Here is a 26,337-nt window from a genome sequence, read left to right as displayed (position 1 = left end):
GGTTATAATCCTCAGGTTGGTTTGAATAAAATTTACAATTTTTTCTTAGATCGACTATTGATTAATTTTTCATCAGTGCACAAATATTGTGAAATGATGACCACAATGAAGTTAATAACACATCCGTCACCTCACATAGTTACCTCTGTGTGTGTGGGTTTATTTTTTTATGGAAGCAAAACTGACAGTCATAAAATAATGGAAAATTTCCTTGTCTAATATTTCTAATTAGAAGTTGCTAATCAAATCCTAATTCCTTAATAAAATTGTAGTACAAAATTTTTATAAGGGAAAAGTTACTATGAAATTATTATCTTCTGTTCTCATTATCTAACACATGTGGAATATTTCTGAAACAGATATTCCTTATTGCATTTTTTTTTCTTTGAGTCATAGGAAGAAAAGTCCCTTTTATGTTCTTTTAATATTTGCTTTTATTCACTTCAGCTTCAGTTAGCTCACTTCCATATACCAAGATTCTTTTCAAAACAGAAGAGAGAAGAGGTAAAGGCAAATGTGGGAAGGGAAGCTGCTTGGTGACATGACAGCCGCTCCTTGGTAAGAGTTATTTCTACCTAAAACATATACACCATATTAAGAAGCCACAGGGAAGAAATAAATGGATGTGGATGGCAGGTTTTCATTCATTTCCTTGACATCTCAGAATACTGTAAATAAGTCTGTGTGTTTCAATTCAAACAGTTCCACGATCTTGGCGGTCTTAATCATTTGTTTTGTTTTTTTTTACTCTTTACTATTTTTTTTTGAATTTTATTTTTTTATAAAGCAGGTTCTTATTCGTTATCTATTTTATACACATTAATGTATATAGGTCTTAATCATTTGTATTAGCAGTTTCTGGAGTGTACAAAGCTCGGGCTTAAGGACCATTATTGGCATTCAATGTAGTCAGACTGCATTAGGCAGATGTACAACCTTGTTCATGGCTATATTTGATCATCTTGCTTTAAAAGTAACTTCAGGCTGATGAAGTGGCTTAGCATCCTCCTGTGTTTTCAGCCTGTTAGTCATGCCCCACCAGAACATCTGGCTCTGCTGGGCACCCTCACGCTTCTCCAAATGAAACCGAAGTCGGCAAGGTGAATGGGAAGGACTGGCAAGTGGCATTCAACCCGGGAAAAAAGTTTAAACGTAGCATATAACCCGGCAGCCCTGTTTTTAAATGTATCTAGGGTTGTGGTTTTATGCAGGTATGGTACGGGGAACAGGTTAGGAGATGCTTGCCATAGAAAAGATAGTTTGTTACATATAGTTTCCAAGAGGAAGAGGCACGAAGTGCCACATCAGGCCACGCAGGGCCACGTGCAGAGGTACCAGGGTTGCTCAGGAGGAGAGGAAATAAGGAAAAAACGTGGGCAAAAGCCTTTCCTGTGGTTTCTGCAGGCTAAGAAGGTTTAGGACTGGATAGCTTCAATAATTTCAGTGCGTTCTGGGGCACAGGGATGATTCCTAATTGTCCAGCACCTGGCCCTGGTGTGACTTAGGGCAGGGGGATAGTGTTCTGGACTGCAGGAGCCTGATGAAAAGGGGCAGGTGTGGGCATGGCCTCAGGATTGGTTCACTTGGCAATCTAAGGTGTGCTCCCAGGCAAGCTGTTTGCTGTCTCTAGGAATTAGCTAACCCTGGGAAGGGCAGTGCCTCCTTGGCATCTGCAAGACTCTAAGATGTCAAAATACCTCTTATAAAATACAGAAGATAAAATAAGATTAATACAAGCCTGTCTGAAACACTTGAAAGAAGCATAAAAACAGAGCTTCTCAAACTTTAATGTGCATAGGAATCACCTGGGTATTCTGTTAAACTACAGGTTCTGATTCATTAGGTCAGGGGGGCATTGAGATTTTGATTTTTTTTTTTTTGGCCACGCCCCACGGCATGGGTAACTTCCCCCACCAGGGATCAAACCCGCAGCCTCTGCAGTGGAAGCATGGAGTCTTAACCACTGGACCACCAGGGAAGTCCTGAAATTTTGCATTTCTAATAAAGTCCTTGGTGATGTTGGGGCCATGCTTTGAATAGTTAGGGCTAAGAATATCCCTTGGTCACCTTCTGCAGGGAAGAGGGAAGAACCTGACACTTGCCGAACCCTGCTTTGAACCAGATACTGCTTGGCCCTGAATACACAGACTTCATCTTGTTTTGCTTGGACAACATCCTTTGCTCTTAGGAAAAATTATCCCAGTGTTACAGGGAAGGGAACTGAGACTCAGGGTAGTTAAGTAACCCGCCCAGGTCACTTAGCTGAAAGTCAGAAGATACAAATGTATCTGGCCCCAAACCTGAATTTTTTCCCACCACAACACATGTACAGATGGTTCCACTCCAGTGGAAAATAAAATGTCTCTGTTGGTAAAGGCTTTGTAAAATATAAAGTGTGGACTTGAATCATGGACCATTTACAACTTGAATTCTGAACAGAAGAGAAATTCTGAATGATGTTCATTATTTCAGGACCAGAAATAAACGGTGCTGACTAAATAACTTATATTTTATTACAGCTATTCGAGAAACACTTCACACGGGATTCCCTAGTACACTAGTGTCTTTATCTTAAAAAGTGACGCATGTCCATGGTAAGATATAAACAACAAAAGTCTGCCTTCCTCCCATGTGCTTCCATTTCTACTGCGCAGAGAGAACTACCGTTAGGTCTGTGTAGCCTTCTAGAAATTCTGGGCAAATAGTAACCTTCTATGCAAATAATAAACTTTTTCATACAAATTCATTCACCCAGCCATTCATTTTTCCAGGGGGAAAAGGAGTAAGTAAGACATGCAACATCCCTCATGCACCTTACATTCCAGTAGGGGAGCTAGATCATAAACAAAAGAGTGAAATAAACATTATGTCAAATAAGGATAAATGATAATGAAGAAAAAGCCGGTGGAGTGGCGGGGGAGGGGCGGGGAACATTTGCAATTATAAATGCAGTGGTTAAGGAAGGCCTCATGGAAAAGATGGTATTTGAGTAGAGACATGAAAGAGGTCATCCTATTCCACATTTACATTTTCCTTTAGCAATACGTGTTAAAGCCCTTGCCGTATCACAACTTAAAGATCTACCTCATTCTTATTAATGGCCCCATAGTACTCCACTGTGTGCATATACCATAATACTGATGGGCATTCTGTTACTTAAACAAAGGGAATGTTTTAGATTAAGCTTGTTATTGAACTTATTAGGTGATCGTTTGAGTGGTCATAAGGAGATTTGGGAAGCACGGTATAAAGCCTGATGAAGTAGAAAGAGCAATTAGACGTGAAGCTGTGGCTGGGAGCCCGAGTGTGCCACTCGACCAGGTGGCCATGCTATAACTGAGTATTCACTGAATGCCTGCTTCATATTAGTGGTTTTCCTTCTGCCCCATCTTAGGCAGGGCTACATCCACCAGGTGCAGGGGGGTGTCTAGGAGCTTCTCTACCCTGAGGGCAAGGCGACAACCTACTTGCAACATTTTCCTCAATGCCAGGCTACCCTGTAACCCCTGCGGAGTCAAATACAAACCCTCCAGGTGACAAGTTTTCCACATTCCCCACAAAGGAAGCACAAGCACAAATTTTAGGGAGCAGTTAACCATCTGGGCTCTGACTACAATCTTCCTCTTTTAGGAGAACGCACGTAAGCTTCCTTAAAACAATAAGGAAAAAAACTCCTTACCTTCTAGTAATATTTATTTACGTGGATACAGATGTTTAGCATTGGGCCATATGACTGAACATATTTCACATTTAATGAAAGATTCATTTATGCATTTAATTATTATCTGAGGCAGTACCTGGATTATGTCAGCACTCTGCCGGGCTCTGTAGGAGGAATAAATATCTGTGCAGTATGGTTCCTGCCCTTGTCACCTGCTAGCTCTTAACAAAGACTGGACAAGGGAAAAACTGACCGTGATTGAAAGCAGTGTGTGATCAGTTAGTGGTGCCAAGGACAATGTAACAGGAACTAAAGGAGAGGGGAGGATGCTATGATCCAGAGAGGGATCCTGGCTGAGATATAAACAGGTAGGGATGCAGGTGGAACCAGGGGACTTTGGGAAGGGATATGTGTGTGTGTGTGTGTGTGCGCGTGCGTGTATGTGTGTGTGTTTGGAGAACATGTATGAATGGAAGGTAAATATAACTGCACAGCCAGCAAAGGCCCAGGTGAGGGAAAATACAGGTATTACAAATGGAACACGAAGCAGCCCACTAAGAGCTTAAACACAGAATACGGGGGGTGGTTGCAGATGACAGGAGATGTTGGTTGGAGTGAGACTGGCAGAGGGTTCTGAGGCTCCCACCTTGCCATCAGATATGAGATAAATAAATGAGTCTTGAAAGGTGTCAAGAAAAGCACCATCAACCTCTTCCTCTTTTTCTGTTTTTGCTTTTACGGGGCGGAGGGGTACTGCACACTTTGGTTTGATAACCTCTATTTCCAATTCCAGTAATTTAAGAAACCGACTTAATACTTATCAAAGTAATATACGCCTGTAGCTTAAAAAAGCAAGTACTCCGTAAAAGGCCTATAATCAAAGCCAGCCATCCCCACCTGTGTCCACCACCACCCCCCCTCCTAGCTCCCCAGAAACCTCTTTTTTGTTTGTGGTTTGCTTCTACTGTGAAAGATAATGACTTGCCAGAGCGAGTAGCCTCCTACAGGGGTACGACTTTTGCCCCAAGCAGTTGCTCTCAAGTTCGGTTAATCTATGGGCTGGCCCAGGGCAGGAAGACTAACCAGTAAGTCTAACCCAGCTCTCCCCCGTCAAGGAGGTTGAATCCTGTCATGGCAAAGAAAGGACACCACTTTTAACTTTCAATTCTGATACCTGATTCCATATATTTAAGTGATCTGTGTACACTGATATTTCTTAAATGATCATTTTTAGAGATTATCTAATGTCTTACTACCCTGCAAAATGAGGAAAACTTGACACTGTTACACCATCACCACTTCCCAACAAGCGTTCTTCCCCCATCTTTCCAGCTGATTAAACTGCAATTTGGGGGTAAATCGATATTGTGTTTACATTGTTGTGACCACATAATATTGTTTACTACTGAGCCACGCAGTGTAAGAACGCACTTCCTAGCTTGTTCAATATTTTTTTTCCTGGTGCTACCTTTTTCTTCCTTCCTTCTTGTGTGTACCTATTACTAATCACTCTTGACCTTTTCAAAGGAACTATAAAAGCCCTACTAAAACCATTTTTGGCGTGAGCAACTCAACCAATGAATCTCTCAGATCTGTTTTTCCCTCCACAAGCCTACCATTGAGTCCGTCCGGTCTAGTGGTTTCCCAGGCCAGCTGCCCACCTGTTGTCCTGGGGCTTCTTTTTAACACCATCTTGCGAAATCCCTGTGCCTCTCGCCTGTGTTGGGTCCCCCGCTTCCTGGATCCCATGGTTTCCTCTTTCTTGGTTTACATCCTCATTTTTGTGGAGCTCATTCTCTAGTAGCTTCCTAAGAAAAGGTACACGGGAGGTAAGTTTGTTGAGACCTTCCTTGCATGTCTGAAAAAGTCTTAATTCTACTCTCACACGTGCTTGCTAATTAAGCTTGTCATTTAAATCTAAGTAAAAATTCGTCCCCCTCAGAATTTTGCAGGCTGAGTTTCACTGTCTTCTAGCATCCAGTGTTGCAGCTGAGAAGTCTGAGGCCACTGGTTCTCCTGCTCTTTTATCTGTGACCCGTTTTATTTCTCTGGAAGGTTTAGGAATCTCCTTTTTAGTCCCTGGTTTTCTGAAATCTCACAGTAAAAAAACCTTAATGAGGATATTTTCTTATCCATTGTTCTGGGCACTTTCTCTTCCCTTTAAAGTTGGAAATTCCTGTTGTTCTGGTTTGCAAGTTTTCTTGAATTATTCTCTGATATTTGTCTCCCCACCATTTTATCTATTTTCTCCTTTCGGAACCTCTGTAGCGAAATGCTGAACCTTGGGGACTGATCCAATACCTCTTTTACCTTCTTTTTCCCACCCCACTATCCATCTTTGCCTGTTAATCTGCTTTCTAGAAAGTTTGCTGGACTTTACCTTTTACACCTCTGAATATTTTTTTTTAACTCTGAGTTTAATTTCTAAGATCTCTTTCTTATTTTCTGAGTGTTTCTTTTTTTATAGAATTTACCTTTTATTTCATGGATATAATATTGTCTCCCATCTTTCTGAAGATATAATAGATTTTTAAAAGCTCTTCTTTCGCTTCTTGAATTATCTATATTTTTCCGAGTCCCCCCACCCGTTTCTCTCTCTCTGTTCTGATCTCGATATTTTACTCTGTATTTTCTGCTGGGAGCCATACTCCAGTGTCTGGTGATCCTCTCACTATTCATTTATATTTAAGACTTTCACACATATATGTAACACATATATAAAGAAAATATACAATTTATTTATATTTAGGTACAGTGAGTCCCTACACAGCTGATTAGAAACACTGGCAGGGTGTGCGTATCACCTGGCAGGCGTCCCATCAGGTAATTGGGTAGGAATCTAGCCATTCCGATAGGGACTCCAAATGCAAGTCAGGTCATTTCTTTGAGTCATTCAGTTTCTCTAGATAAGAATCCCTTAAACTGCTGTCTAAAGAGCCTGTCCCAAAAGAATGTGGAAAAGAATAGATACACGTATATGTATAACCAAATCACTTTGCTGTACACCTGAAACTAACACAACATTGTTAATCAGCTACGCTCCAATATAAAATAAAAATCAAATAAAAAAATAAAGAGCCTGTCCCTGGCTACAGGTGCTTTGGGAGCTATGTTGTAGAACAGTCCAGGAGGGTCTCACCTGTTCACTCTACAGAGTTTCACTTAATTCTCCTGGTTTCACCTCTCCATCCTGGGCCTCGTTTCCCTGAGTCCAGAGCATCTCTGATTCAATTCAGCCCAAGACTATGCCTCACGCCTCCAGCAGGGATGGAGATTGGGTAGTGGCAGTGTGAGGGTGGGAGAGGAACAGGGCCGAGCTAGTCCCTGCAATCCTTTCCACTAAGTACTACTGACTACTAACTACTCTGTAACTACTGTGAACTAGTCCCCCCTTTTGCAGGCTCACCCTCACACCCTTCTTAAGTCTCCCCAGGGTCCTTGCAGAATCCATCTGTGGGCTTCTCTCAGTACCCCTCAGCCGCTCCCCCTCCATCACTGGGCCATCTTCCCAAAGTTTGCTGACACCTCTTGTTTAGTACCACCTCCCCCTCTGTTCTCTCTCACTCTCAATCTGTGTATAGCTTTTTTTAAATTCTTTGCTGAAATTTTAGGGAGATTTTTGGAATTAGAAGATATAAATGCATGTGTTCAATCTGACAGAACGACAAGTTACCAGTCTTATAAATTTTATTTTGTACTTATGTATTTATTATGTACTTCACTCTAGAAAGTTTATCCAGAGAACTTTAGGTGTTGCCCTAAATCAACTACTAACTACGTAACAACTGTAATACTTTCAGGTAGGATATTACTGAAATCATTTTAATTCTCTGTGACTTTCTAGGGAGTACCAGGCAAAGTGAGTTAAACTCCTCCATAAATTTATCTTTATAGACTCTCATTATTATCCTGGCTCTAGAAATTTGGACCAACAGTCAATTTGAGGCAGATGCTACATCAAATTTTAAATATGAAGGAAGGGAGGGAGGGAGGGAGGGAAGGGAAGGGAGGAGGGAGAGATGGAGGGATGGGGGGGGAGGAAAAAAAGAAAGAAACAGACATCAAGAAAATGATTTAAAAATAGAATAGTGAGAGGATTGGCCTAAATAAATAACTATTTTAAGAAAAGCTATGTAAGTTTATTAAATAAGAAAAGAGACTGCAGACAATCATCTGCCTTTAAGATAACTAAACAATGATCACTCACTTGGAAGGCAGTTGAGTAATTTCTGCCCTGAACATTAGCTGTGAAACTCCAGTCATTCATTCAACAACTTGCACCCAAAATTCATATAAAAAAATCACCATTATCCAGCAAGAAACTATCCACATAAGAAATTCTCACAATTACATATACAGATCACCTTCTAATTATGTACTCACCCTTTTACTGCATATATATATATGCATTCCTCACTTCATCCCCCAAACAAATTTAAGTCAGCTTGCTGGTTATCCTTTTAATATATTAGTTGAAGATATTTTTACTTTCCTGAGTATATTTCTTACAAATTTGTCTACCTAAAATTATGTCATCCTCTTTATTCTGTGCCACACTCAATTATGGGCCAATAAGCTTCTAAAAAGTTAACCATGTTGTCAACAGGAATGCTTCTAATGTAGCTGTAATCACACTTTTGAGCTTTTTGATAAGATGAAAAACTTTGTAGTCAGACTGACCTTGTTTTGCATCCCGACTCTTCCACTTATTGAATGTATGACCTTCAGGGAGCTGATAACCTCCCCACAAGGAAAATGGACAAACTATTATCTATTTTGCAGGTTGTCATATGGATGAAATTGTAAAATGCATATAAAGAACCTGACATATTGTAGGTGTCCAATAAATACAAGCTATTAAAATCAGAACATGAGAAGATATTGACACCTTAACTCTAAAAATACACTCTCTAAGTGAAGAGTTTTCACTTCCATTTTTAGGCATCAGATCACTGGTGTGCTGGTCAACTAGAAGCAACTTGCCAGCCACTGAAAAGCAACGGGGAAGTTCTTACAGGCAATTAGGGAAAGCATTGTGAAAGTAGGGGTGTGGGAAGGAGGCCTGGAAAAAAAGTTAAACAAAGTATTTGACTTTGGATCAGTTCCTTAACTTTTTGTAGTTTATTTAACTATAAAATTAGGAGGTTGGATGACGTCCCTCCAGATGTTCACAATAAAGAGTTCTGCGGCTGGATAATTTTGGAATATGACCCCTTCATCCCATGCTTGCCCCCTCCCCCATTTAAGGCAGCAGTTTGATTTTGTTTTACCTGGCATATTACAAACTTATCCGCCTACAAATCCTCCCCATTTTTTCCCCCCAAATAGTAGCATATTTTGGAAAAGACGGATGAGCTGATCTGCGGTTTCTCATTCTGTAATATGCTGCTCTGAGTTTTACTACTTCACGTAAACGTTTGGTTAAGGAAAGAAGGGTAAACGTGACGTGTATAGCAGCATATAACTTTTAGAGTGGGAGAAAAATCTATCGCCATTCCAGTGAAACCAGATATTTCTAAGTATAGTTTAACATTTCATCTATGTGGTACCGTCAATGTCTTGAGCAGCTGATCACCAAAGCATCCACTGAACTGCTGCCAATGAAGACAGACATATTACTGGGACACATCTGGCAACTTTGGCAATCAGTGAATGAAATGAATCAACCATGTAGTGAGCGGACTGGCTGCTTGGTGACCAACGTGACTGGAATGGAAAATAACTGTGGGATAAATTAATCCTTAGACTGCAGGACTGAACCGTGATAACCAGAATAAAACTCAAATGTGTGTTCATGATGAATACATTTTCATGCTACAATTACAAATCCACCAGTTAAATTATTTCTAATAGTAAAATACGTTCACTTTTTCTATCAATCTACCAACATTTACTTTTATCTGAAAGGGCAAGACTGTGCAAAGTGTTTGCTGGGAACGAAAGGATATAGTAGGAAAGAGGCCAAAGAACCTACCAGAAAAAGATCTAGGAGCCAGATGCTCTGTCAGTAACTTTCCATGTAGCTTTCAGTAAGTCTGTTTTCTTACTTTAAAAAATAACTAGCCTCAAGTAGCTTATAATTTAGTTGATTATATTTACAAATTTGGGATTTCCATTTAATGCCTTCTTACATTACAAAATCATTCTTAATTTATCTACATAGTGGAGATAAAAGTGAATGAATATTCTGATGTTCTTTAATTAACTACATGCAATGAAGCCCCCGTTTCACTTTAATTGTAGGAATTCTATTAGAACCTGTTGCAATGTGTTTCCTTTCTCTCTTGATATGTCTCCTGCCCCTCAAGGCTGCTAAGGTTTGAAAGTGTTCTAATTATTTCTATATTTTCATAAAATACTCTATTTCCACCCCCAAAATACTTTTCCTTCTTCTCAAGAGGAAGTTTTTCAGAAAACAATTCTGTAGAATCCGAAGGATGAGTGTGTTAGTAGTAGGGTGACCGACTGAGGGGCTTCCCACTGTGTAGGACTTCCTGCTCTAAAACTAGCACAGTCCCTGACAAATGGAGATCGTGGGGTCACCTTGGTTGGTAGCTTGAGAGAAGGATTGGAAGTGGCAATGGATGCCTGCATCAGAAAGTTGCCATTTTAATCCTCCTATTAGAAGTACTCTTCTTTCATCGCTAAACAGCTGTAGAAAGCCATCCAACAGCAGATGGATGAATGCATTTAATGACCTTAACTTTCTCTTACACCAGTGGTTCTCAATTCTGGCTTCTTACTAAAATCGTCTGGTTAGCTTTCTTTTTTTTTTTTTTTAAATGATACTATCCCTGATTTAACTGATCTGGAGGTAAGTCCCAGTCACCAGCATATATGTCTAAAATTCCCGTGCTTATTCTACTGTTACTCAGGGCTAAGAAACACTGCTTTGCATCCATTCTGAGATTCAAACTATAGGTCTAGCAAGAGCCATTCAAAGCAAGGAGAAATCTACTTTATTATCTCTGACTTTTAAAATATTGCCTGCAAGTTTCCACTTCATATTTAAAACAAATGAGAACCCACAAACTAACTTTAAATGTATTCACCTAGGGTTCATGGTATGTTTCTCCCTTGTCATGATTATCGATCACCACCACCTACTGACATAATTTTTTGCACAAGAAACTGTGTTAGGCAGGTACTGTGGGACCACAGAGATTTCAAACTCAGGGTCTCTGCCTTCAGGCAGCTCACTGTAAAACACAGGAAGGTGACTAAATGATCAAGCAAAGGACCTCACGAGCATCTCAAAGAGGAAACAGCTATGGCCTGAGACGGTTGGGAAACCTGCACAGAGCAGGTAGGATTTAAAGAAGGCCTTTGAGGGCTAGGTAGGATTCTAATTAGAAGGCCAGAAAGGGCCTTCCAAGCAGAGAGTGGGTGAGAAGCAATCGGACTACCAAATTTAAACATATACACAAATAATAAAGTTCACATGCTGAGCAATACAAACTATGTGAGGCAAATTGCTGAGCAAGGGGTCATAATTAGCCCTATCACTCTTTTTGGTGATAACCACTCCTGACATTGAAAAGAAGAACTAACCTTGCAGATGAACAGTTGGTTCAGCCGAAGCATTAAAGACAAGCTTGGTGTGCAACACAGAGAACAAGCCACAGAACAGCAGCAACAGTACAAGTCCCTTCCCTCTCTCATGCTGGGCCCACCAAAGAGACCTCATTACCCAGGCATCAAGGCAAAAGCTGCTTAGTTCATTGCCAAACCCTTGAGGTTCCTATTCTATCTGATCGGATGATTATTTAATGTTGAGGGAATACATTTAGGACGAAAATCATGCAAAAGTTATGTGTTGTCTTTTATGTCATGTTACGTGATTATCCGTCATTGATTTTCAATTACTTTTATAATGCGATGGCCTTCTCTCTGGATTTCAGAATTAAAGCAACACTGTGCCATTTGTCCTTGACCCTAAAAGAGTTAATTTTCATATTTATTCCAATATCTGGCCTTCATGCAAGATAGGAACTAAATGGGTATGGGTATGAACGATCTGGGTACGCATCATCTCAGGAAGTCAGTTGGCAAAAAGAACACTGAGAAGTAGGCACCACTGGTATTTCACACATTATTAACTTATATTACAATTCAAATAAGCTTACAGCTGGCCAAAAAAAAAAAATCTCTTCTGTAAAGTGATCTCAAACATAATAGGCTTAATCAGAGATAAATTAAATTAGGCAGCCATGCATATTACAGCATATTAATTCTGAGTAGTTATTAAATACACTTTCTGTTATCGGTGGTGTGAACAACATTATATGCAAACAAATTCTTCGAGAGGATCGGAAATAAAGTTTATGTTTGGGATACTGTGTGCCTGATATCTTCCCATGCCTTCTTATAATGTTAAATAATCTTTTCTAATAGTGGTACTGGGTTAAGTCTCCATAAATGAGTCAACTTCACTCCCAGGCAATTAAGCAAAAGAACAGCAGACCAGTGTGGTTTTAGTTTTTTCCAACAGGAGCTTTTCTATCTCTCTACTGCAATTTTTAAAAGAAGGCATTAGTGAGTCAGGCTGGAGCAAAGTTGCCCAAAACATAAGGTAGTGAATATTCATTATGTCAATTTTATGACGCATCTCATTCTGTGTTTTGGGTAACCTGTGTTGCCTGAGGATATTCAAAGAAGGAAATTATTAAGGTTGAGTGCTAGCTTGTAAATAACATCCTACCATTCTGTTTCTTTAAATGGTAGTCATCTAACCCATCCACGCTAGCATGCAGATTCCATAAACTAGCAAGTGGTGCTTCTGTGAAAGAAAAGAAAAAGAGACGTCTAAGAGATGAAATATGTCGAGAAAGGGAATGTACACACGTACACACATGTTACCTTCCTGGATGTACTTCTGCCATATTATCTTGCTCTTTTATTAATCAATCAGGCCCTTCAGTTTCTGTATCCAGAAGCAACTCAAGTTACTAGGTACGACCCTCCCACACACACCCAACCCCCAAGTCTGAGAAAAACGTTTGACACTCTTTACGCTTTGCACATTTAAAACTCAATGTAAGGTGACAAGAACATTAAGCTGCCCAGTGAGCAAAATGTGAAACTCATCACTATCTGTTCTTAGCCATGGGTGTAATAATTGGCAAATTAAAGTGCCTGACAATAGCTGGGCCACCTGCATCAGAAAGCATCACCCTGGAATGACTAATGCAGACAAATGTATGCGGCCAGCTTTACTGACAACTCCTTCTAACACCCGCAGCCTGAAAAGGCACATTACAGTACCTGTTTCATTTCCTGTAAAGGAAGCACCATGTCGATTTTTCTGTAATTTAAAGGCATAAAACCTAACAGCCCTCAATATTTTGTATATACATACTGATTGAATTGACTGTTATTTACTTTTGAAGTAAGCTAGAAAGAGAAAGATGAATATTGTGTACTAATATATATATATGTGGAATCTGAAAAAAATTGGTATAGACGATCTTATTTACAAAGCAGAAATAGAGACAAAAGACGTAGAGAACAAACATATGGATATCAAGGGGGAAAGGGGGGTGGGATGAATTGGGAGATTGGGATTCACATATATACACTATTGATACTCTGTATAAAATAGATAACTAATGAGAACCTACTGTATAGCACAGGGAACTCTACTCAGTGCTCTCTGGTGACCTAAATGGGGAGGAAAACCAAAAAAGAGGGGACATATGTATACGTATAGCTGATTCACTTTGCTGTACCGTAGAAACTAACACATTGTAAAGCAACTATACGCCAATTAAAAATTTAAAAGAAAAGGCCTACTTACTCTTGAAAAACCCAAAGTTTTTCTTTTTAAGCTGGCAAACTGGGATCAACTTGTTTATTAAAATGTTGAATGTGAAGCTTTATAACAACTAAATTCAAATAAATACAAATGCTTCAAAAATAATTTTGTTTTAATAAACTTGCTATTATTCATCCATCCATCCATCCATTCGACATTTATTGAATACCTACTATGTGCTAGGCACTTCTTGATATTTGGCAGAGAGAGATGAATAACATATCCTTAAGGAGTCTGTCAACCATTGGAGGAAAGTTGCACGCACACAGCCAATTTCTACACGTTACTGTAGAAATCGTTTCAGAGCACCTCCCTTTCTCTTAGAGACTTCAGAGAGAAGACTCTTGAGCTGCATTCCAGGATCATATAAAGAGGGCACAAAATGAAGAGTTTTTGTGACTGAACAAGCTTAAGAAAAACCTTCCAAGCTGAGAGAGAAGCATGTACAAAATCAACAAGAAGGTCGTGGTCTGAGTGAGGAAAAGAAATCGCCTTCAGAGTAAATGAATGAAATAAACACAAGAGGCAAGAAAGTCAACATATGATGGTGAACACTAGGCAAGGGTGAGAATATGCAGGGCCCCAGAAGACATGTCTAGGACTTGGGATTTCATTCTATGGGGCAGTAGTTTGCAATATACATGCCAGGGAACCCTCGGGTCCCGGGAAGGGAGGGAGACGGATTGGGAAGGCGTGGAAAGAGTGAAGGAGAGGCCGGCCAGTCAGGACTCTGGGCCCCGAAACTCTGCTTCAACCACAGTACCTTTGCCAATGTGTGTCTTCTGTTGGGCCTTCTAAATTTTTTAAATAACTTTTGAAATTGGAAAAATTTTAGATTTACAAAAGTTTTAAAGATAATACAGAGAGTTCCCATAAACACCTCACCCAGTTTCCCCTAATATTAATCTCTTTATGTTACCACCACGGCACATTTGTTACAACTGAGAAACCAACATTGGTACCTTGCTATTAACTAAACTCTGGACTACATTTGTGTTTCACCAGTATTTCCACTCGTGTACTTTCTCTGTTCCAGGATCCAATCCAAGACACCACACTGCATCGAGACACCATGTCTCTTCCGTCTCTTTTGATGTGTGACAGTTTCTCAGTTTTTCCTTGTTAGTCATACAGTCTTGGGGAATATTAGCCAGGCATTTCACACTCACTCTGGGTTTGCCTGATGTTTTCCTCGTGAGTAGACTAGGGTTATGGGTTTTGGGAGGAACACCACAGAGGTGAGGTACACTTTCCATCACACCCTAGCAGGGGGCATATATCATCGACAAGACTTGGCACTTGCAATGCTAACCTTGATCACTCGGTTAAGGTAGTATATACTGAGTTTCTTCACTGTAAAGTTACTATTTGCCCTCTTCACATACTCTCTTATTTGGAAGCTAGTCACTCCAGCCCACACTGAAGGATGAGGGTAAGCTTTACTTCCTGGAGGGGGCTATACCTACCTACATCATTTGGAATTCTTCTACAAAGAAGGTTTGTCCCTTCTACTCCAATTATTAATTTGTTTAATCATTTGTTTATATTAGGATGAACTCATGTACATTTATTTTATATTTTAGATTATGGGACAATAAATACCGTATTATCTATTTTGTTCCTCAAATTGTTCCAGCTTTTGCCATTGGCAACTATTTTAGGCTGGCTCTTCTATTCCTTTGACATGCCCCCATCCTTTTGTTCTTTGAGCACTTCTTGTTTTAGGGCAAACCAGATAATTCAGTTCTATATTGTATTTTTACTGCCCCAGCCCTAGAACCAGCCATTTCTCCAAAGATCCCTAGCTCCTTTTCATGGAGGATGATATTTAGAAACTAGTATCTGGGCATGGGTGTGCTAAGATGCTACTGGGGTATCACTGCTCCCAGGCCCTCTCAGCAGAAAGAGTTCGGAATGTATGTACATATTCAAGCCCAGATATATATACATAGCTATAATTGTTTCTGTATCCGTCCATCTGTATATATATTACACTAAACATGAGTTCATACTAACAGGTCCAACTATAACGCAGTACTAAATGGTTCATTCTGGCTTTCCCTCCTTGCTTATCTGCAAAGACCCTGACAGAGAGAAACTCGGCTCCCACCACCCATTTACTTATTTGTTTGACTCTAGTATTTGAAACTTCTTTTGAAAACAAAACTCTATTACTTTAAAATAATAGAAAAAAGCCTGAAAACAAACATTGTAAGAGAAGATCTTTAAATTATTTCATGTAGAAAAGTGACTTAATTATATTTATATTTTTAGAAATATTATTCTAACTGAGTGAGGAATGGGTTGAAGGGGGCTGAGACTTGAGGTAAGAACAAATGTTAGAAAGGATGCTGTGTACTCCAGAGGATATTAAAGACCTGCGAATTAATTTGAGGGATATTTTAGAAGATTCATAAATAGAACTTAAGTGACTGGATGTGGAAAGTGAGAGAGAGAAGATGGAGATAAATACGGATTAAGTAATGGGGTAAAGGTGTCTTTTTATCTCAGAAAATACACTGGGAGGAAAGGATGTGGGAAGAAAATAATTGAGTATAAGGCATTTAAAATGGAGTATCCATGTGGACACGCTTCAAAGACCTCCTGAAATGTGGTTCTGAATTTCAAGAGAGTTGTCTAAGCTGTAAAAGCGAATTTCAGGGTCTTAAGCCCAAAACGGATGATGCAAAATCTTGGGACCAAATTAAAAGGCCAGGAATATGGGATGAATAAGAAATAGAAGATCAGGGACAACGAACTATACAACAATAATATTGAGAAATAACATGCTGAATACATGAATATGTGGTAACTCTCCATTTACTTAGGTCATAATTTCTCTCAACATGCTTTGTAGTTTTCAGTGTACCCGTCTTACACTTCTTTTATTAAATTTTTTCCTAAGTATTTTGTTATTTTTTATGCTATTTTAAATGAAATTGTTTTCTTAATTTCATCTTTAGATTGCTCATTGCTGGCATATAGAAATATAACTGGTTTTTATGTACTGATCTTCTATCCTACAAGCTTGCCGAACTCATTTATTAGCTCAACAGTTTTTTTTGTGAACTCCTTAGGATTTTCTATATATGAGACTGTGTCATCTGTAAACAGAGTTTGTTTTATTTGTCCCTTTTCAATCCAGAGGCCTTTATTTATTTTTCTTGCCTAACTGCCTTGTTAGAATCTCCAGTAAATTACTGAACAAAAGTGGCAAGAGTAGACATCTTGTGTTTTTTGATCTCAGGTGGGAAACTTTCAGTCTTTCACCAATAAGTATGATGTTAGCTGGGGGTTTTTCATAGATAATTCTTTTATCAGATTGAGAAAGTTTCTTCATATTCCTAGTTCATTGAGTGTTTTTATTTTTTTAATTTTATTTATTTATTTTTTTCTTGCAGTACGTGGGCCTCTCACTGTTGTGGCCTCTCCCGTTGCGGGGCACAGGCTCCAGACGCGCAGGCTCAGTGGCCATGGCTCACGGGCCTAGCCTCTCCGCGGCATGTGGGATCTTCCCGGACTGGGGCACAAACCCGTGTACCCTGCGTTGGCAGGCGGAGTCTCAACCACTGCGCCACCAGGGAAGCCCCCACTGAGTGTTTTTAACAAAAGGTATTTTGCCAAATGCTCTTCCTGCAGCTACTGAGATGATCATATGGTTTTTGTCTTTTATTCTATGAATATGGAGTCTTACATTCATTAATTTCTGAATTTTGAACTAACCTTGCACTCCTGAGATAAATCCCACTTGGTCATGGCGTATAATCCTCTTACATGTTGTTGTATTCGATCTGCCAGAATTTTGTTGAAGATTTTTGAGTCTACATACGTAATAAATATTGGTCTGTATCTTTGTTTGATTTTGGTATCAGGATAAAAGTACACTTACAGCTTTACATATTAGCAGGAACGAATTGGAAGATTAAAAATTTTAATTACACCTGAATTATTAAAAATACATAAAATTCTTAGTAATAAACGCACCAAGAGGCATGTGGGAATTATACGCTAAAAACTATAAAATATTGCTGAGAAATATTAATGAAGAGAATGCACATTTATGGATTCAGAGGCTCAATACTGATGTCAATTCTTTCCAAACTGAGCCTTAGATTTAACATATTCTCAACTGTAATCTGACTAAACTGATTATTTTTAAAGCTGGTAAGCTGGGGTTTCCCTGGTGGCGCAGTGGTTGAGAGTCCGCCTGCCGATGCAGGGGACACAGGTTTGTGCCCCGGTCCGGGAGGATCCCACATGCCGCGGAGCGGCTGGGCCCGTGAGCCATGGCCGCTGAGCCTGCGCGTCCGGAGCCTGTGCTCCGCAACGGGAGAGGCCACAACAGTGGGAGGCCCGCGTACCGCAAAACAAACAAACAAACAAAAAAACAAACAAAAAAAACCTGGTAAGCTAATTCTAAAATCTACATAAATTTTCAGAAGAAATAGAATATCTAAGCCAATTTTATAAAAGAACAAAGACGGAGGACTTACACATCTGACTTGAAGACTGGCTGTAAAGCTACGGTAATCAATACAGTGTGGTACTAGCATAAGGAGCAACAAAACCAATGGAACAGAATAGAGAGCTCAGAAATAGGTGCACACTTATGTGGTCACTTGATTTTTGAGACTAGCACTAAGGCATTCCAATAAGGAAAGGAAAGGCTTTTCAAAAAGTGTTGGAAGAATTAAACATCCCATATAGAAGATAATAAACAAATAATACACAAAACATAATAAACATAATATACAAAAGTTAATTCAATAAGGATCATAAATCTAAACATAAAATCTAAAACTATACAACTTTTCAAAGAAACCACAGAATTTTTTTGACTTGAGCATGAAGTTATCTTAGGATACAAAAGCCAGTACCTATGAAAGAAAAAAAACCCCAATAAATTACACCCCCCAAATTAAAACTTCTGCTCAACAAAAACCATCATTAAGAGAATGAATAGACAAGCAATACATTGGAATTGGAAGGAAGCAGTTGCAATGTATACATCTAATAAAATCCCGGAGACGAATATATATTTTATACCTCAAAAATAAAAATACATACAAGCAACCCAATATAAAGATGGGCAAATACTTCAATGGACACTTTACAAAAGAAGATATGGCCAGTAAGCACATGAAGAAGATGTCAACATATTAGTCATCAAGAAAAATGCATATTAGATCACAAGGAAATATCACTGCAAACCCAATTCTAGCTTACCAGAATGGCGAAAATTAGAGAGACTGACAAGACCAAATGCTGTTGAAGATGTGTAACAACTAAAACTATCATATATGGTTGATGCGAATGTAAAATGGTACAACTATTTTGTACAAAGATATGGTAATTTCTTCTAAAACTCAATATACACCTACCTATGACTAAAATCCCACTCTTAGATATTGGCCTAAAAGAAATGAAACCATATCTTCACAAAAGACTTGTTCAAGAATGTTCATGGCAACTTCATCCAAAATAGAGCCTGTAAAGAACACAAGTGTCCACCCATAGAAGAATGGATTAACAAACTGTTGTCTATTCATGCAATCAAATATCACTCAGCAAGAGACAGAAATGAGTTACTGACAGACTCAAGAATAGATTAATCTCAAAAACATACCATGTAAAAGAAACCTGACATGAAAGAGAATGTAGTATATGAGTCTACTTATACGGAGTTCTAGAACCAGAATTGATTTACTCTAGAGGTGGGGATGGGGATGTGCTGGGAAGGTGTATGAGGGAATTTTCTGGGCTTGATAGACATTTGGGTAGCACAGGTGTATATAACTGTTGGAACTCATAGAAATGCACACTTAAGATCTGTGCATTTTATGTAAATATGTAAATTTTACCTAACAATTTTACTTAAAAAATAAGAATCATATAAGAAATCATAAAACTTTGAATTCTAGTAATGGTACATACACCAAAGCATTTGGGGGAATTGTAGCGATGTCTACAATTTACTTAGAAATGTTTCCAAAAATTCAGTGGATTCGTGGATGAAAACAGGGATGCACAGAGGTAAGCATATGAGTGTTCACTGCCAATTTCTTTCAACTTTTCTGTGTGGTTAAACATTTCCATAATAAAATCTTGCGAAAGAAAAAAAAACCTTAAAAACTGAGTCTTTCACAATAAATAATAAATTAAAGGAAAAAGTTAAAAGAAAAAAAAAAAGAAAGCAATCCCAACTCATAAGTTACTAGCCATGTGAACTTGGCAAAGTGTTTAAATAAAGAGTCAATGTCTAAATTTCCTTATTTGTAAAACGAAAATGATAAATAATACGTTTTATACAGGATCCTTAAGGGACTATACTTGCTAATATATGTAAAGCACAGTTCTTGATATAAATAAGCACTGAGTAAATGTTTGGCTCCTATTTTTAGTGAGCACGGAGTGCCTGTGGCCATAAACCCACAAAAATAAAATGTCTCAGAAACAGAAAAGGAGGATATTGTTTGCACACTTTGTTAAGGCAATTGTGATGTTTGTTGCATACATAAAATCAGATTCACTGTGATTTTTTTTTTCTGTGCGTGAATGTCATTTATCAGGACCCCTAAGCAAATGAGCTAGTAGAGAGGAAATATTATATTTTAAAACACCCATAAAGCATATTTTTAGAAATGGTATTTCCTTGACTTTCATTCCAGGAAAATGCTAACACATGGCGTGGAGCATGCTGGGCCCAGAAAAGAAAGCCTGCCAGATGCCACAGCAATAAATAGAGCGGGGCTTTGGAGAGGAAAAGTAAAATGAGAACATGTAAAGTTATGCCTCCAATACCCTTACCATCTGCTATTTATCCCACTGAAATTATGGGGTTTTGGGAAATTCACCTTTGTAGGCCACCTTTAATTAATTTTCTTATTTATTTGTTTAGCAAACATTTAAATCACAGCCTACTCTGGGCAGAGTTCTGCATGCCCTCCAGGACCTCAGCAAAACAAAGGGTGAGGTAATGTTAGAAAGAAAAAGTTCTAAGTGCAGTATAATGAGAGGTCAGTACTATTTACACCTGCCACCTCCTTCTTTAATATTCATTTTAAAAATACAATTTTCATGTTTTCAATCGATAGCTTAAGCAGCCACATATTTTCACAAACGACAGGAATCTGCAGACAGGAGAAGAGGTGGCAGAATAGGTTATGTGGTTATGTTTTACTTTGCTGAGAAATGCGTAAGTAGAAATACATTTTTATCAATTACATTTCCTATAGTGCTTGCATTATCATTTTTATCAATATTTTAAATGCAAGTGGGATTTCTTAATGTGGTATCTTTTACTTTCAATTTAGCAATGTTTCTGAGAAGAAAACTGAGCTCTAGAATGTTGAAAATTGTCTCATTCTATTACGACTGCTCTCCTTCGGGTTTTCAAATACGTATACTTGTGATACTCCTAAGAAACTGTGATTGATGGATTTTTACCCAGAATTTAAAAACAACAACAATAACAAATTCTTTTAAATGAAAGGAAAAGTACATTCTGTTCCCTTAACTTGTCTTTATTTGGGGGTTATATGTTCTCTGCTAAAATTTAGGATGGAATTTCTAACAGTGATGGCATTGTTCAGTAAATAGCAGTCCTTTGTGCGTGTGCAAATTTTCAAATGAATGGAAATGGTCTTAGACATTTTATCTGGAAAACTTTCGCCTATAGTATTTATTCAAATGTTGTCCATATTTTCAGGGAAGAATTGAGAAAAATGTCTTTCTCATAAAAAGATGTCATTCCCTTGTGGCTACTATGAAAGGAACTCCCTCTCCTCCCTCCAGTACACAACACACAAACCCTATGCTATCAGTAGAAGCGAAACATAAAATTAAAGAAGCACTGACTGCATGCCACATTCTGGGATAACACGGAAGAGAAAGCCAGTCGGCAATCACCCCTCCTAGCCCTTATCTTCTCCTCCCACTTATCTCTCCCAGGCTGGGGATGTCCGGACTCTATGACCTCTTTCTTCAGTGGAGACACAAGCTGTGAGTCAGGTGCCCTGAACTTTAATGTCTGTTCTTCTTCCCCTTTAACCTTACTGTTAAGAGAAAATAAAATGTTTTATGCCAATGAAAATACTCAGTCACTTGGAAATCATCTTTCTGGGTTTCAGCACAAATACACCTGTGATCTTAAAAAATCCTTTCAATTTAAATAGTAATAAATTTGTCACAGAAGTATATTAGGAGACCTATATTCAAATAAAGTTGCCCACTGACTTTAGGTGAATCCACTGCTTTCTAAATCAGTACAAGTTGCTTAGGATGATCAAAGGCCAAACTTGTGTAATCTCTCCCCATGTAGATCATCTTAGAGTAAAATTATTAGGGAGAAATTAGGTATTCGTAAAGCAAGACAGAGAGGGTTTTTGTTGTGGTTGTTGTCATTTTGATTAGCCACAAGCTTATACCACTGTATTTACTGGAGAGTGTATAACTGTCTTGAAATGAAACATCACATAATTCCAACAAGTATGCTCACTCTAGTTAACCTAAATTAGGGAGGCTTCCCTATACTCATTTTGTCTCTTTCACAAGCATCCTTGAAATTCTTTGTCCTTAATTACTTACATCTATGCTTCAAGTATTAGGAGCACGCTTGAAATTTACAATTTTTCTAAGTTCCTAACACTTATTAGCTTTGTTTTCTGCCTAGACCTGTTAACCTAATTTTGTCTTCAATGCTTTTGGGAATAATGCATTGCTTATCTTTAAATTTTCCATAGCTGTTTCTATATTAAGGAGTCCAAACGCAGGTTTCAATTTACTCATTATGAATTTGCTGATCCTCTAATCTGAATTAAAAACCAAATTTTTTTCATTCTTCTCCATTACGTTTCAAATTTTAACAGATACTTTCAAACTGTATTCGAAAAACTTATAATCCAACACCATGACCAGTCTTCTTTCTGCCAAGCACTGGTGCCTAAATCTTTCTTTCTTTTTATTTTTTTAAGTGTTATGGATCCTGATATAAAAGACAAGGGAAAGAAAATGCAGAAGGATGACAGTAGGCCTATTACTGGACACATGTCCTCTTTCTCCTCTGCAGCTTCATCTTCTTGGATGGCATCAGAACCCAGGGGCTCCACCCCAACTCCTGAGAGAAGGGGCCTGCAGAGGAAAGGAGAGGGAGGAAAGGAAGGCTGCAGATCTGGTGATAATTTGAGCTGAGTCCCGATGCCACACCTTGTAGGCACACAGATTGACAGAGCAGCATTTTGATTTTCTAAAGTGAAATCCAACAGAAATTAAGAGTGTGCAGTTTGTGGGAACTCTAGCACTCTTTTTAAAAAATTTAATTAATTATTTAAACATCTTGATTGGAGTATAATTGCTTTACAATGGTGTGTTAGTTTCTACTGCATAACGAAGTGAATCAGCTATACGTATACATATATCCACGTATCTCCTCCCTCTTCCGTCTCCCTCCCACCCTCCCTATCCCACCCCTCTAGGTGGACACAAAGCACCGAGCTGATCTCCCTGTGCTATACGGCTGCTTCCGAGTAGCTATCTATTTTACATTTGGTAGTGTATATATGTCCAGGCTACTCTCTCACTTCATCCCAGCTTACCCTTCCCTGCTCCCCCTGTCCTCAAGTCCATTCTCTACATCTGCGTCTTTATTACTCTCCTGCCCCTAGGTTCTTCAGAACCATTTTTTTTTTCGATTCCATGTATATGTGTTAGCATACAGTATTTGCTTTTCTCTTTCTGACTTACTTCACTCTGTACGACAGACTCTAGGTCCATCCACCTCACTACAAATAACTCAATTTCGTTACTTTTTATGGCTGAGTAATATTCCACTGTATATATGTGACACAACTTCTTTATCCACTCATCTGTCGATGGAAACTTAGGTCACTTCCATGTCCTGGTTTTTATAAATAGAGCTGCAGTGAACACTGTGGTACATGACTCTTTTTGAATTATGGTTTTCTCAGGGTATATGCCTAGTAATGGGATTGCTGGGTTGTATGGTAGTTCTAATTTTAGCTTTTTATGGAACCTCCATACTGTTCTCCATGGTGGCAGTATCAATTTACATTCCCATCAACAGTGCAAGATGGTTCCCTTTTCTCCACACCCTCTCCAGCATTTAATGTTTGTAGATTTTTTTTGGTGATGGCCAGTCTGACTGGTGTGAGGCGATACCTCATTGTAGTTTCGATTTGCATTTCTCTAATCATCACTGATGTTGAGCATCCTTTCATGTGTTTGTTGGCAACCTGTATATCTTCTTGGGAGAAATGTCTATTTAGGTCTTCTGCCCATTTTTGGATTGCGTTGTTTGCTTTTTTGATATTGAGCTGCATGAGCTGCTTGTAAATTTTGGAGATAAATCCTTTGTCAGTTGCTTCATTTGCAAATATCTTCTCCCATTCTGAGGGTTGTCTTTTCATCTTGTTTATGTTTTCCTTTGCTGTGCAAAAGCTTTTAAGTTTCATTAGATCCCATTTGTTATTTTTGTTTTTATTGCCATTTCTCTAGGAGCTGGGTCAAAAAGGATCTTGCTGTGATTTATGTCAAAGAGTGTTCTGCCTATGTTTTCCTCTAAGAGTTTAATAGTGTCTGGCCTTACATTTTGGTCTCTAATCCATTTTATTTTTCTGTATGGTGTTATGGAGTGTTCTAATTTCATTCTTTTACATGTCCAGTTTTCCCAGCACCACCTATTGTAGAGGCTGTCTTCTCTCCATTGTATATTCTTGCCTCCTTTATCAAAAATAAGGTGACCATATGTGTGTGGGTTTATCTCTGGGCTTTCTATCCTGTTCCATTGATCTATATTTCTGTTTTTGTGCCAGTACCATACTGTCTTGATTACTGTAGCTTTGTAGTATAGCCTGAAATTGGGGAGCCTGATTCCTCCAGCTCCATTTTTCTTTCTCAAAATTGCTTTGGCTATTCACAGTCTTTTGTGTTTCCATACAAATTGTGAAATTTTTGTTCTACTTCTGTGAAAAATGCCATTGGTAGTTTGATAGGGATTGCACTGAATCTGTAGATTGCTTTGGGTAGTATAGTTATTTTCACAATATTGATTCTTCCAATCCAAGAACATGGTATATCTTTCCATCTGTTTGTATCATCTTTAATTTCTTTCATCAGTGTCTTATAGTTCTGCATACAGGTCTTTTGTCTCGTCTCCTTAGGTAGGTTGATTCTTAGGTATTTTATTCTTTTTGTTGCAGTGGTAAATGGGAGTGTTTCCTTAATGTCTCTTTCAGATTTTTCATCATTAGTATATAGGAATGCCAGAGATTTCTGTGCATTAATTTTGTATCCTGCTACTTCACCAAATTCATTGATTAGCTCTAGTAGTTTTCTGGTAGCATCTTTAGGATTCTCTATGTATAGTATCGTGTCATCTGCAGTGACAGCTTTAATTCTTCTTTTCCAATTTGGATTCCTTTCATTTCTTTTTCTTCTCTGATTGCTGTGGCTAAAACTGCCAATACTATGTTGAATAACAGTGGTGAGAGAGGGCAACCTTGCCTTGTTCCTGATCTTAGAGGAAATGCTTTCAGCTTTTCACCTTTGAGAACGATGTTTGTCATATATGGCCTTTATTATGTTAAGTTCCCTCTGTGCCTACTTGCTGGAGGGTTTTTATCATAAATGGGTGCTGAATTTTGTCAAAAGCTTTTTCTGCATCTATTGAGATGATCATAAGGTTTTTCTCCTTCAGCTTCTTGATATGGCTTATGCCATTGACTGATTTGCGTATATTGAGGAATCCTAGCATTCCTGGGCTAAAGCCCTGGTGATCATGGTGTATGATCCTTTTAATGTGTTGTTGGATTCTGTTCGTTAGTATTTTGTAGAGGACTTTTGCATCTATCTTTCTCAGTGATATTGGCCTGTAGTTTTCTTTCTTTGTGACATCTTTGTTTGGTTTTGGTATCGGGGTGATAGTGGCCACGTAGAATGAGGTTGGGAGTGTTCCTCCCTCTGCTATATTTTGGAAGAGTTTGAGAAGGATAGGTGTTAGCTTTTCTCTAAATGTTTGGTAGAATTCGCCTGCGAAGCCATGTGGTCCTGGACTTTTGTTTGTTGGAAGATTTTTTAATCACAGTCTCAATTTCAGTGCCTATGACTGATCTGTTTATATTTTTTATTTCTTCCTAGTTCACTGTCGGAAGGTTGTGCTTTTCTATGAATTTGTCCATTTCTTCCAGGTTGTCCATTTTATTGGCATATAGTTGCTTGTAGTAATCTCTCATGATCCTTTGTATTTCTGCACTCAGCTGTTACCTCTCCTTTTTCACTTCTAATTCTATTGATTTGAGTCTTCTCTCTTCTTTTCTTGATGAGTCTGGCTAACAGTTTATCAATTTTGTTTATCTTCTCAAAGAATCAGGTTTTAGTTTTATTGATCTTTGCTACTGTTTCCTTCATTTCTTTTTCATTTATTTCCTATCTGATCTTTATGATTTCTTTCCTTCTGCTAACTTTGGGGTTTTTTTGTTCTTCTTTCTCTAATTGCTTTTGGTGTAAGGTTAGGTCGTTTATTTGAGATGTTTCTTGTTTCTTGAGGTAGGATTTTATTCTATAAACTTCCCTCTTAGAACTGCTTTTGCTGCATCCCATAGGTCTTGTGTCGTCATGTTTCCACTGTCATTTAGTTCTAGATATTTTTTGATTTCCTCTTTGATTTCTTCAGTGACCTCTTGGTTATTTAATCGTGTATTGCTTAGCCTCCATGCGTTTTTTTTTTTTTTTTTACAGATTTTTTCCTGTAATTGATATCTAGTCTCATAGCGTTGTGGTAGAAAAAGATACTTGATATGATTTCAATTTTCTTAAATGTGCCAAGGCTTGATTTGTGACCCAAGAT

General features: G+C 38.4%; 1 protein-coding gene across 11 annotated transcripts in view; it reads right to left on the bottom strand.

Annotated features, from left to right (window-relative positions):
- The window catches only part of ENOX1 (ecto-NOX disulfide-thiol exchanger 1), a 611,047-nt gene that overhangs the window by 259,455 nt on the left and 325,255 nt on the right, over positions 1–26,337 (bottom strand). For 8 of the 11 annotated variants that reach the window (XM_060129461.1, XM_060129462.1, XM_060129460.1 and 5 more), the window contains one exon: positions 5,323–5,469. The exons of the other annotated variants lie outside the window; for them this stretch is intronic. In XM_060129461.1, coding sequence (XP_059985444.1) covers positions 5,323–5,410 — 88 coding nt within the window. In that variant the 5' untranslated portion in view covers positions 5,411–5,469. The remainder of the gene's footprint in view (positions 1–5,322; positions 5,470–26,337) is intronic. 11 annotated transcript variants of the gene reach the window in all.

The sequence above is a fragment of the Lagenorhynchus albirostris genome, chromosome 18 (assembly GCF_949774975.1).
Source record: "Lagenorhynchus albirostris chromosome 18, mLagAlb1.1, whole genome shotgun sequence".
NCBI lineage: Eukaryota > Metazoa > Chordata > Mammalia > Artiodactyla > Delphinidae > Lagenorhynchus > Lagenorhynchus albirostris.
Note: the sequence above shows the minus strand (reverse complement) of the source record. Positions and strands in the feature narration are given on the sequence as shown.